At 43.4% G+C, this 13,512-nt stretch overlaps 1 protein-coding gene across 1 annotated transcript in view; it reads right to left on the bottom strand.

Moving 5' to 3' along the window:
• The window catches only part of LOC119970620 (corticotropin releasing hormone binding protein), a 47,783-nt gene extending 37,549 nt beyond the window's left edge, over positions 1-10,234 (bottom strand). The window contains exons 1-3 of the mRNA XM_038805538.1: positions 9,856-10,234; positions 9,001-9,091; positions 6,717-6,874 (exon numbers count right to left, since the gene is read on the bottom strand). Of these exons, the coding sequence (XP_038661466.1) occupies positions 6,717-6,874; positions 9,001-9,091; positions 9,856-9,936 (330 nt within the window). The 5' untranslated portion in view covers positions 9,937-10,234. The remainder of the gene's footprint in view (positions 1-6,716; positions 6,875-9,000; positions 9,092-9,855) is intronic.
• Between the last annotated feature and the right edge of the window lie 3,278 nt (positions 10,235-13,512).

Raw genomic sequence — 13,512 nt, 5'->3', positions numbered from 1 at the left:
GGTAGTTGTTTTGGGGGACTTTAACTTTCCAAATATTGACTGGAAACGCTATAGATTGAGTACTTTAGATGGGTCCGTTTTTGTCCAATGTGTGTAGGAGGGTTTCCTGACACAGTATGTAGATAGGCCAACAAGAGGCGAGGCCACATTGGATTTGGTACTGGGTAATGAACCAGGACAGGTGCTAGATTTGGAGGTAGGTGAGCACTTTGGTGATAGTGATCACAATTCAGTTACGCTTACTTTAGCGATGGTAAGGGATAGGTATATACCGCAGGGCAAGAGTTATAGCTGGGGGAAAGGCAATTATGATGCGATGAGGCAAGACTTAGGATGCATAGGATGGGGAAGGAAACTGCAGGGGATGGGCACAATTGAAATGTGGAACTCGTTCAAGGAACAGCTACTGCATGTCCTTGATAAGTATGTACCTGTCAGGCAGGGAGGAAGTGGTCGGGCGAAGGAACCGTGGTTTCTAAAGTAGTTGAATCACTTGTCAAGAGGAAGAAGGAGGCTTATGTAAAGATAAGACGTGAAGGTTCAGTTAGGGCGCTCGAGAGTTACAAGTTAGCTAGGAAGGACCTAAAGAGAGAGCTAAGAAGAGCCAGGAGGGGACATTTCATAGAATTTACAGTGCAGGAGGCCATTCGGCCCATCGAGTCTGCACCGGCTCTTGGAATGAGCACCCTACCCAAGCCCATACCCCCTATCCCCATAACCCAGTAACCCCACCTAACACTAAGGGCAATTTGGACCCTGAGGGCAATTTAGCCTGGCCAATTCACCTAACCTGCACATCTTTGGACTGTGGGAGGAAACCGGAGCACCCGGAGGAAACCCGCGCACACACGGGGAGAACATACAGATTCCACACAGACAGTGACCCAAACCAGGATTCGAACCTGGGACCCTGGAGCTGTGAAGCATTTGTGCTAACCACTATGCTACCATGCGAAGTCTTTGGCAGGTCGGATCAAGGATAACCCTAAATTTTCCTAGAGGTATGTCAGGAATAAAAGAATGACTAGGGTAAGAGTCGGGCCAATCAAGGACAGTAGTGGGAAGTTATGCGTGGAGTCCGAGGAGATAGGAGAGGTGCTAAATGAATATTTTTCGTCAGTATTCACGCAGGAAAAAGACAATTTTGACGAGGAGAATACTGACATAATGGCTACTAGACTAGAAGGGCTTGAGGTTCACAAGGAGGAGGTGTTAGGAATTCTGGAAAGTGTGAACATAGATAAGTCCCCTGGGCAGGATGGGATTTATCCTAGGATTCTCTGGAAAGCTAGGGAGGAGATTGCTGAGCCTTTGGCTTTGATCTACAGGAATAGTGCCAGAAGACTGGAGGATACCAAATGCTGTCCCCTTGTTCAAGAAGGGGAGTAGAGACAACCCCGGTAACTATAGACCAGTGAGCTTTACTTCTGTTGTGGGCAAAGTCTTGGAAAGGTTTATAAGAGATAGGATTTATAATCATCTAGAAAGGAATAATTTGATTAGGGATAGTCAACACGGTTTTGTGAAGGGTAGGTCGTGCCTCACAAACCTTATTGAGTTCTTTGAGAAGGTGACCAAACAGGTGGACGAGGGTAAAGCAGTTTATGTGGTGCATATGGATTTCAGTAAAGCGTTTGATAAGGTTCCCCATGGTAAGCTATTGCAGAAAATACGGAGGCATGGGATTCAAGGTGGTTTAGCAGTTTGGATCAGAAATTGGCTCGCTGTAAGAAGACAGAGGGTGGTGATTGATGGGAAATGTTCAGCCTGGAGTTCAGTTACTAGTGGTGTAATATAAGGATCTGTTTTGGGGCCACTGCTGTTTGTCATTTTTATAAATGACCTGGAGGAGGGCGTAGAAGGATGGGTGAGTAAATTTGCAGATGACACTAAAGTCGGTGGAGTTGTGGACAGTGCGGAAGGATGTTACAAGTTACAGAGGGACATAGATAAGCTGCAGAGCTGGGCTGAGAGGTGGCAAATGGAGTTTAATGCAGAAAAGTGTGAGATTTGCAGAAAAGTATGCAAATGGTAAGATTCTTGGTAGTGTGGATTAACAGAGAGATCTAGGTGTCCATGTACATAGATCCCTGAAAGTTGCCAACCAGGTTGATAGAGTTGTTAAGAAGGCGTACGGTGTGTTAGTTTTTATTGGTAGAGGGATTGAGTTTCGGAGCCATGAGATCATGTTGCAGCTGTACAAAACTCTGGTGTGGCCGCATTTGGAGTTTTGCGTGCAGTTCTGGTCGTCGCATTATAGGAAGGATGTGGAAGCACTGGAAAGGGTGCAGAGGAGATTTACCAGGATGTTGCCTGGTATGGCGGGAAGATCTTATAAGGAAAGGCTGAGGGACTTAAGGCTGTTTTCGTTAGAGAGACGAAGGTTAAGAGGTGACTTAATTGAGGCATACAAGATGATCAGAGGATTAGATACGGTGGACAGTGAGAGCCGTTTTCCTCAGATGGTGACAGCTAGCACGAGGGGACATAGTTTTAAATTGAGGGGAGATAGATACAGGACAGATGTCAGAGGTAGGTTCTTTACTCAGAGAGTAGTAAGGGCGTGAAATGCCCTGCCTGCAACAGTAGTGGACTCGTCAACATTAAGGGCATTTAAATGGTCATTGGATAAACATATGGATGATAAGGGAATAGTGTGGATGGACTTTAGAGTGGTTTCACAGGTCGGCGCAACATCGAGGGCCGAAGGGCCTGTACTGCGCTGTAATGTTCTATGTTCTATGAGTCATAGATGTTTACAGCATGGAAACAGGTCCTTCAGCCCAGCTTGTCCATGCCACCCAGTTTCTATCACTAAGCTAGTCCCACTTGCCCGCACTTGGCCTATATCCCTCAATACCCACCCTGCCCATGGAACTGTCTAACCGCTTTTTAAAGGAAAAAATTGGACCCGCCTCTACCACTGCCTCTGGCAGCTCATTCCAGATACTCACCACCCTCTGTGTGAAAGAACCTATGCCCTCTAGTTCTAGACTCCTCTACCTTTGGGAAAAGATGTTGACTGTCTACCTTATCTATGCTCCTCATTATTTTGTAGACCTCTATAACTTCACCCCTAAGCCTCCTACGCTCCAGGGAAAAATGTCCCAGCGTATCCAGCCACTTCTTATAACTCAGGCAGTGCTTCAAGAAGACGACAATAAATCCTAGCCATGCCAGCAGTGCCCACATCTAAAGAAAGTGCAACTTTGCCATCATGCTAATGTCTTTCCATTGTCCCTTCTTCCTAACCGGTCTCCATGTCTTTCATTCGCTAAGGATTATCACCACCACCTTTCCCCTCTTTCTGGCTGAAAAAAGTCACTGTCCATCTCGCACTATGCACATGTCTGTTAGCTCCATTGATGGACGCTTGCCTATATTGCTTTCTTTCCTCTTGAGCATATGTTTTTCATTCCATCTCCTGCCAACTTCTTTCCAGAGCTGTCAGTTTGAAATGGAGTCTGGCAGCCTAACACAGCTGCTTCATCCAGCTTCAGTCTGTTGTGTTTTTTTCTGAGGCTCCTTCTGTAAACAGTGAAATAAATAATCCTTTCTTTATATACAAACACCCTTGGAAGGCAAAAGCAGAGTTACACAATGTTTGGTTTGAGTAGGAAAAAAAGTAATGAAGAGCTAAGGTTAACTGCGAAGTAAACCAACATGTTGATCTTGGATCCTCAAGCACATCGGACTGATGTGCTGAGGCTGGATGTCACTCAATGGGTTAGTTCTCAGTCATAGAGGAAATAACGGAATATGTCAGGAAGTAGCGGTTAGATTTTAAGAGCTTGCTATTTGGATCAATGGCTAAGGTAAATATTGGTCCATTAGAGGATGAGAAGGGAGTTTTAATAATGGGAGATGAGGAAATGGCTGAGGAACTGAACAGGTTTTGGGTCGGTCTCCACAGTGGAAGACACAAATAACATGCCAGAGACTGATAGAAATGAGGCTATGACAGGTGAGGACCTTGAGAGGATTGTTATCACTAAGGAGGGAGTGATGGGCAAGCTAATGGGGCTAAAGGTAGACAAGTCTCCTGGCCCTGATGGAATGCATCCCAGAGTGCTAAAAGAGATGGCTAGGGAAATTGCAGATGTACTAGTGATAATTTACCAAAATTCACTAGACTCTGGAGTGCTCCCGGTGGATTGGAAATTAGCATACGTAACACCACTGTTTAAAAAAGGAGGTAGGCAGAGAGCAGGTAATTATAGGCCAGTGAGCTTAACTTCGATAGTAGGGAAGATGCTGGAATCTATCATCAAGGAAGAAATAATGAGGCATCTGGATAGAAATTGTCCCATTGGGCACACGCAGCATGGGTTCATAAAGGGCAGGTCGTGCCTAACGAATTTAGTGAAATTTTTTGAGGACATTACCAGTGCAGTAGAAAACGGGGAGCCAATGGATGTGGTATATCTGGATTTCCAGAAAGCCTTTGACAAGGTGCCACACAAAAGGTTGCTGCATGAGATAAAGATGCATGGCGTTAAGGGTAAAGTAGTAGCATGGATAGAGGATTGGTTAATTAATAGAAAGCAAAGAGTGGGGATTAATGGGTGTTTCTCTGGTTGGCAATCAGGAGCTAGTGGTGTCTCTCAGGGATCCGTGTTGGGCCCAAAATTGTTCACAATTTACATAGATGATTTGGCGTTGCGGACCAAGGGCAATGTGTCCAAGTTTGCAGATGACACTAAGATGGGTGGTAAAGCAAAAAGTGCAGAGGATACTGGAAGTTTGCAGAGGGATTTGGATAGGTTAAGTGAATGGGCTAGGGTCTGGCAGATGGAATACAATGTTGTCAAATGTGAGGTTATCCATTTTGGTAGGAATAACAGCAAACGGGATTATTATTTAAACGATAAAATATTAAAGCATGCTGCTGTGCAGAGACCTGGGTGTGCTAGTGCATGAGTCACAGAAAGTTGGTTTACAGGTGCAACAGGTGATTAAGAAGGCAAATGGAATTGTGTCCTTCATTGCTAGAGGGATGGAGTTTAAGACTAGGGAGGTTATGCTGCAATTCTCTAAGGTGTTAGTGAGGCCACACCTGGAGTATTGTGTTCAGTTTTGGTCTCCTTACTTGAGAAAGGACATACTGGCACTGGAGGGTGTGCAGAGGAGATTCACTAGGTTAATCCCAGAGCTGAAGGGGTTGGATTACGAGGAGAGGTTGAGTAGACTGGGACTGTACTCGTTGGAATTTAGAAGGATGAGGGGGGATCTTATAGAAACATTAGGGGCCTCACGGTAGCATGGTGGTTAGCATCAATGCTTCACAGCTCCAGGGTCCCAGGTTCGATTCCCGGCTGGGTCACTGTCTGTGTGGAGTCTGCATGTCCTCCCCGTGTGTGCGTGGGTTTCCTCCGGGTGCTCCGGTTTCCTCCCACAGTCCAAAGATGTGCGTGTTAGGTGGATTGGCCATGCTAAATTGCCCGTAGTGTAAGGTTAATGGGGGGAATTGTTGGGTTACGGGTATACAGGTTACGTGGGTTTAAGTAGGGTGATCATTGCTCGGCACAACATCGAGGGCCGAAGGGCCTGTTCTGTGCTGTACTGTTCTATGTTCTATGTTCTATTTAAAATTATGAAGGGAATAGATAGGATAGATGCGGGCAGGTTGTTTCCACTGGCGGGTGAAAGCAGAACTAGGGGACATAGCCTCAAAATAAGGGGAAGTAGATTTAGGACTGAGTTTAGGAGCAACTTCTTCACCCAAAGGGTTGTGAATCTATGGAATTCCTTGCCCAGTGAAGCAGTTAAGGCTCCTTCATTAAATGTTTTTAAGGTAAAGATAGATAGTTTTTGAAGAATAAAGGGATTAAGGGTTATGGTGCTCGGGCCGGAAAGTGGAGCTGAGTCCACAAAAGATCTGCCATGATCTCATTGAATGGCGGAGCAGGCTCGAGGGGCCAGATGGCCTACTCCTGCTCCTAGTTCTTATGTTCTTATGAGGAACGAAAGACCGAAGGAGGTGAGGAGTTCCACATGGTTTTCTCCTGGGAATGAACAGGAGTACTTATATCCTAATCATTGGACTGAAACAGGCATGTTCAGGTCGGACACCCATTTTACACCCTGCTCGACTTTCCTCTTCATCGAAGTCAAGGAGAGAATAATCGAGTGGAGCTTAAAATGGACGTCTGACTCCAAGCACCCGTTTTACACCCAGCAAATTAGTTTCACTCTGTAATAATCAAGAAGGGGAAACTGAGAGGTACACCAAGGGTAATACTATTGACCAAGTGACAAGAAAAGCTTCAATACAGAGAGAGTAGTGAATTCGGGAAGCAAGAGTACAGTTGTCCATCAGAAAATTCAGCTTTTTTTCTTATCCAACAATGTATGAATTATTACCAGAGCTTTCCCCAGAGGGTGAGGATTATCCTGATCTTGGATGGACCTTGGTTTTCAAAGGATGTAACAAATTGAGGAGGTGAAAATACATTATGTCATGAAAGATCCTGGAGGCAATTTTGGCACTGAAGGAATTGTGAAGGATCCATTTAAATTAGAGGAGATAATAAGGCCAAGAACTATCAATAGATGAAAATAAACTACAAAGAGTGGAACCATCAAATATAGGAAATAACAGTACCAATCAGATTAGGCTTTCTTAAACAGAAAATAAGCAATAAATATTTGAAACCGCTCTATTTATTAAAGTTTGAATGACTTTCCTTGAAAATAGCAAGCTTGTTTATGCTTACCTTGAGGAAGTCTCCACCTTGACAGTCTATGTTGACGTAATTATATTCAAGTAAGATAATCTCATCCGGATTGCCAATGAAGAAGGTACCACAATGGAGCTGTGGCTGATCAGCACTGAATGTGAACCGTCCGTCCACACTCAACATGTCAATACATTCTGTGGGCAGAAGGATCCATGAAGCTAATAATAAGCTATCTGATGTCCAAAGTTAAGGGCTACTATTACATTTACTGACAGTCAGCTTTGGCACTTCAAAACTGAAAGTTTAAAAGTGAAAACAATGCGACATTTGTTAACGGTCATTTTAACAATCTGCCGATCATGGCAGTAGCTTGATTAAAGATTGAGGATTGCTGAATAGCCTGCCTTTTCACCATTGAAATTACAGTTTTAATTCTTTAAAATTATTGTGATTGCTTTGCACATCAAAGCTGTGATCTGCTATTAAGAGTAGGCTTCACCATCAATCTCCTTTTCAACAAGCCAAACTCCTTTGTGGATAATGATGGTGCAATTCAGAAACTGGACTGGATGAATCATAGAATCCCTACAATGCAGAAGGAGGCCATTCAGCCCATCGTGTCTGCACAAACCCTCTGAAAGAACACTCCACCTAGCTAGGCTCACTCCTTCGCAATCCTGTAACCCCACCTGAGCTTTAGACAATGAGGGACAATTTAACATGGCCAATCCACCTAACCTGCACACGGTAGCACAGTGGTTAGCACTGCTGCTTCACAGCTCCAGGGTCCCAGGTTCGCTTCCCGGCTTGGGTCACTGTCTGTGTGGAGTCTGCACGTTCTCTCTGTGTCCGTGTGGGTTTCCTCTGGGTGCTCCGGTTTTCTCCCACAAATCCTGAAAGATGTGCTGTTAGGTGAATTGGATATTCTAAATTCTCCGTCCATGTACCCGAACAGGCGCTGGAATGTGGCGACTAGGGGCTTTTCAAAGTAACTTAATTGCAGTGTTAGTGTAAGCCTACTTGTGACAATGAAGATTATTATTATATTTGGACTGTGGGAGGAAGCCGGAACACCCGGAGGAAACTCAGGCAGTCACAGGGCGAGCGTGCAAACTCCAACAGACAGTCACCCAAGATGGGAATTGAACCCGGGCCCCTGGTGCTGTGAGGCAACAGTGCTAACCACTGCGCCACCATGCCGCCTGAGGAGGGGTAATCACTGTCCTCATTCATAAGGGAACCAAACTTGCAGAAGTAATTAAAATGGTTGCATATGGTACAACAGGCTGTTGATATTAATTCAACTCTTGACATGTTGGTCTTAGTAACTCCTCCAAACCAATATTCTTAAACGAGCGCATAATCAGGACTCTTTATTTAAGAGCAGAAGTATTGTATTCGATGAACAAAAAAATGAAGGGATGCTAGAATTATCAAGAAATTGCCAATGGTTTTAAAGGTCTTACTGATGGGTATGCTTTTAATTACTAATGGGTGCAGTTAATTCCATTTACCCCAGCCCAAGAATCTCACTTAGGAAGCTTCACTCCAAACTTACCTGAGCCTATAAGGTATTTACAGAGTTCCAACAGCTCACATAATAATGTGGCTGATTCTATCGCTTTACAACCTCATGGGGCATAAAGGAAACTTGCACCTGGGCAGCCTGCTGGAAGGGCATCTACCAGCTTTAACCTGCCACACCTCACTTCCAGCTATGGCTCATCCCAGGCAAATTCCTGCCTACGTTAACATCCACAGCATTCCCATCCTTTCCTATCCTGTTTCCCAGATTTCCAGCACCAGCAGTGGGTTTCGAGTTCAGAGCGAGGCTGCACACTGTGCATGCCCATTCCATTCCCAATTTGGAGAACACATATGGGACCCAATACCCCAAATAGGCCTGGGGAGTGGATCTGGAGCTGAGATGTAGAATGGAAACAAGTGATCATAAAGATGGTCAATGTTCACAAATTGTTTACATTTGAAAAGGAATCTCCCCCCTCCCCCATCCCAATTGCCAAGGCAACACGATAAACCAATATGGCAAGATTATAACTGGAACGCCTGTGACAGGAAGTGGCAAAACAAATGAGCAGATTTAGTATTTAGTTTAATATCCGTGCTTGTTTTCTTTAAGCTCCTACAACTGACCGAGGCTAAAGTTATTTGAAACAAACCTGCTGGACTTTAACCTGGTGTTGTAAGACTTCTTACTGAGGCTAAAGGGTTCAGGGTATGTGACTCCTTCCAACACCATGGGAGCCTGAAACCATAGACGACACAAGCCCCTCTGTCTCGGCCAGACCATAATACTCACTCAGATTCCGGCTGTAGATGTAGCCTTGAGAAAGTTCCCGCTTCAGCTCCGTGTTCAGGAGCCCCAAGGTGTCCTCGATTACTTCATTTTTCTTTAAAAAGTTGGAAACAAATATGTTAACTATATGTACACATCTGTGAAATGTAAAAAGGAAACATATTATAGAGCCCTTGTGGGTCCTGAAAATGAAACATGAGCCACATCGTGTGCGAAAAGCAAGCTTTTTGTTGCAAACTTTGGTGGCAATGCATTAAACTGGATTTCTTAGAAAGATAGTGGAAGTCATTTGGAGCTAATGCTGTAAAGGGACAAGCATGCCACCCCACAGCATCTGTCAATTACATTTGAACGAAACTTATCCCCTACCTTGCAGATCAGCAATATTTAATCAATTGTGCAGGACCTGGATCAGGATTTGTTTTCACAGCCCGTAAAAGGTTTGTGGACCCTATTGATCTGAGTTGATAGATAATCTAACCTGACATCAATTCAACCCGCCGGTTTAAAAAAAAAATCAAACAAAGCGCTTTCTCTAAAGTTTCTAACTGTCTATAGCAAGAAAGCTTTATAGGGGGGGTCTGCCCAGTAACATAAGCTTATATATATATAGAAAGAATGCAGGACTGGGAATGGGCTGCTTCAATTAACACATGCAACTGCGATGGTTATTAGCAATTGAAAAGAAAGAGAGGACAGATTTATTTCAGCGCAGAGCGGGGACAACGAAAAACAAAAACAAATTCTCATCACTGAAATTAAAAGACTAGAAAGAGACAGACGACTGTTTGGATAAACACATGGGTAGACAGAGGAATCCCTGCCTTCCAGACACTGACTGATGGTAGTGCCCCCCACCTCAATGTATCTGGCTTGTCCCTGGAGAATCACCAGCCACAGCAGCAAGATGTGGAGCGGAACCTTGAAGCCAGAAGACATCTTTCTTTCTGTCTGTCTCGGCGTGTTGGCAGCTTGCGGTCACTGACGAGTATTGGAGAGCATCATGATTGAAATTCGCCTTTTATACGCGGTTGAAAGCTGTCTGTAATTTATGCCGTGAGTATAAAGTCCCTGATAACAATCGAGTTACTCGGCTACCCTATCGCTTTTACCTAAGTTACGTGAATGTGACGGTGTGGCAGAACACGGATTGTCATCATCACATTGCCAGAGACAGAGAAATAAAAATCAGCCCACATGTTCACTTTGGATGCAATATGACACCAGGAGCAATAAAGCGAACAGCAAGCGACCATCAACAGAACTCAATCACTTAAATTAAAAACACAACTCTCAACTCCCACCCTGGAGTCCTTGAAAACATCCCGCTTTATAATTTGCAGTCTTCTTGCAGTTTTATTTTATTTTATTTTATTATTTATTTTTAAATAACGTCAACATAATTTGAAAGCAAAAGCAAAATGCCGCAGATGCTGGAAGTCTGGCATAAAAACAGAAAATGTTGCTGAGTAGATCTGGCAGTATCTGTGGAGAAAGAGTTAACGTTTGGGTTCCAGTACAACTCTTCGCCAGGTTTTGTTTCACTGCGGGTGCTGGCAGACCTTGAGGTTTTCCAGCATTTTAATTTTCATTCAACATAATCTCTGAATTTCTACCCCCCACATGCACAACGCTTTCCACTACCTAATTATACATGAATTATTATCAAATGGGAACTCTTTAAAGAATAGAGAAGGCACGGGTCTGACCCAGTCTTTGGGCAATGTGCCCATAGTGTTGATCTGCTATATCCCACATCTTGCCATTGTCTATCTGGAAAAGCTAAAGCAGGGGAGAAAAAAAAGCACATCTCAGTTGATGCCATTCGGCTGAATGAGAGCATCTTTATGAAATATAATTATTTTGAATGCCGTACCAATGCATAGACAAAAGAGGTTGTGCCCATTGACATGCCTTAATTTCTATTAGTGGTATAAACAGGGTGAAAAGACATACTTAGCATAAACAAGTCTTTTAATTTTTTTTGCTATTTATGTTTAAGTTCTTTAGTGAGTGAAATGGGGCACTTTGGTTTGGTTTTGGGGATGGGTGAAATTGGGACAAAGTCATACCAGAAGCCAACTCTTGCTCTCCCAAAACATCTTGGGGCCAGTATGTCAGCCACAGCATCTGTTGTGAGTTTACCAGACTGATTCCAGGGATGGCAGGAATATGAGGCGAGATTGACTAGATTGTTCTCGCTGGAGTTCAGAAGAATGAGGGGGGACCTCATACAGACTTATAAAATTTTATCAGGACTAGACAGGGTAGATGCAGGGAAGATGTTCCCAATGATGGGTGTGTCCAGAACCAGGGGTCACAGTCTGAGGAATCAGGCTAAACCATTTCAGACAGATATAAGGAGACATTTCTTCACACAATGAGTGGTGAGCTTGTGGAATTCATTACCACAGGAAGTAGTTGATGCTAAAACTTTGAATATATTCAAGAGGCGGCTGGATATAGCACTTGGGGAGAATGGGATCAAAGGCTATGGGGAGAAAGCAGGATTAGGCTATTGAGTTGGATAATCAGCCATGATCGTGATAAATGGCGGAGCAGGCTCGAAGGGCCAAAAGGCCTCCTCCTATCTTCAATGTATTTATGTATGTATCTGGCAACATCGGACAAGCTGATGATACTGCCCTAATGGCTGAGGACAGGCAAGAATAAATAAAAGCCCAATACTGCGCATGCTGGAAGTCTGAAACAAAAACAGAAAATGCTGGAAAAACTCAACAGGCCTGGCAGTGTCTGTGGAGAGAGAAACAGAGTTAACATTTCTAGTCTGTATTACTTCTACAGAACTTTCCATAATGGCTGAGGAGCTGAGAAAGTCAAAGTCTGAAGTCTACGTTGAGCATTAATTGTTGAGCAGTCCAAAGATGTGCACGTTAGGTGGATTGGCCATGATAAATTGCCCTTAGAGTCCAAAATTGCCCTTAGTGTTGGGTGGGGTTACTGGGTTATGGGGTTATGGGGATAGGGTGAAGGTGTTGACCTTGGGTAGGGTGCTCTTTCCAAGAGCCGGTGCAGACTCGATGGGCTGAATGGCCTCCTTCTGCACTGTAAATTCTATGAATTCTATGATTAACAACAGCAAGACATACTGGATGAGAATTCATGGTGAGAGCTGTGTGATGATTCAGTCTGAGGCATTAAGAATGTAGATCAATTTCAATTTCTGGGACAGTCTATCTGTGTTTATTTCTCTGAAAAGAAAAACCATGATAACCGTAGTCATGGCAGAAATATTAAATAATTACTTTTGCTTCAGTATTTCCCAGGGAGGTAGAACAGAACATTGAATGCAGAGTTCTGAGATATGTGTGACTAAAATAAAAAAGGATGCACTGAATAAGCTAAACAAACCCTTAGAGGATAAAGCCCTTGGTCTGTACTGATTGAATCCACATGCTTCAAGATAATCTCAGGAAGAGATAACGGAGGCATGCACGTTGCTACAATATTTAATGATAATAGAAGGAGAAGCTGTAGTACCAGAGGACTGGTATATAGCTAATGTAATTCCTTTATTAAAGAAAGGGAACGGGAATTATAGACTCATCGGCTTAACATCAGTGATATGAAACTAATTAAATCCTTACTAAATGAGAGAATAGATGAAGATCTAGATATGAGAAATATAAGAATAGTCAGCATGGATTTCAGAAGGGGAAATCATGCTTGACCTATTGAAGTTTTTAAAGAGGCAAGAGAGAAAGTAGACAATGGTAGAAGGTGTGGTTTATCGCGATTTCAAGAGACCTTTGATAAGGTGGTAATAGTAAGCAAGGTCACCATAGTCTCAGATGACCATAGGCTGCTTTCCCCTTTGAGGGGCGAGCTGACTGATGGTGATTTCACCTGAGGATCATCACATGTCAGTTAAAGCTTAGAGTATGTGGAGTCAGGGGACAAGTGGCAGAATGGATGGTTAGTTGGCTTCAAGATAGAAAGCTGAGAATGGGAGTAATGGGTAGTTATTCAGAGTGGCAGAAGAAAGGAAGTGTTGTTCCACACTGTGCAGTACTGAAATCACTGTTGTTTACAAATTATATTAACAATTTGGGCTTTTGAATCAAAAACTAAATTTGCAGATGACACCAAATTGGTGGTGTTGGGCGAGGTGATGTTCAAAACTGAGGATAACTGCAACAAATTACAAGAGAGCTTTAATGAACTTCCATAATGGGAAATAATTGGCAAATTGAGTTCAACACAGATAGGTGGGAAGAACAGATAGGCCACTTATTTTTTGTAAGGTGGAAGTCTAGCTGGGGTAGAGAAAAACTGCGACCTCAGAGGACAAATACATCAATCACTAAAAGTTGCGTAACAGGCTAGCAAAATCAGGAAAAAAAGGAAAGAACGCACTTGTTTCATTTCTAGAGAGATAGAATTGAAAAGTGGACGTTAAGCTAAACTTGTGTGGTACCTTGGTTAGAACACATTGCGTGCTGTTCTGGTCACCATATGATTAAAAAAATTATATAGAAGCACTGGAGAGGGTGT

The sequence above is a fragment of the Scyliorhinus canicula genome, chromosome 8 (genome assembly GCF_902713615.1).
Source record: "Scyliorhinus canicula chromosome 8, sScyCan1.1, whole genome shotgun sequence".
Classification (NCBI taxonomy): Eukaryota; Metazoa; Chordata; class Chondrichthyes; order Carcharhiniformes; family Scyliorhinidae; genus Scyliorhinus; species Scyliorhinus canicula.
This window is presented reverse-complemented; position numbering and strand designations above follow the sequence as displayed.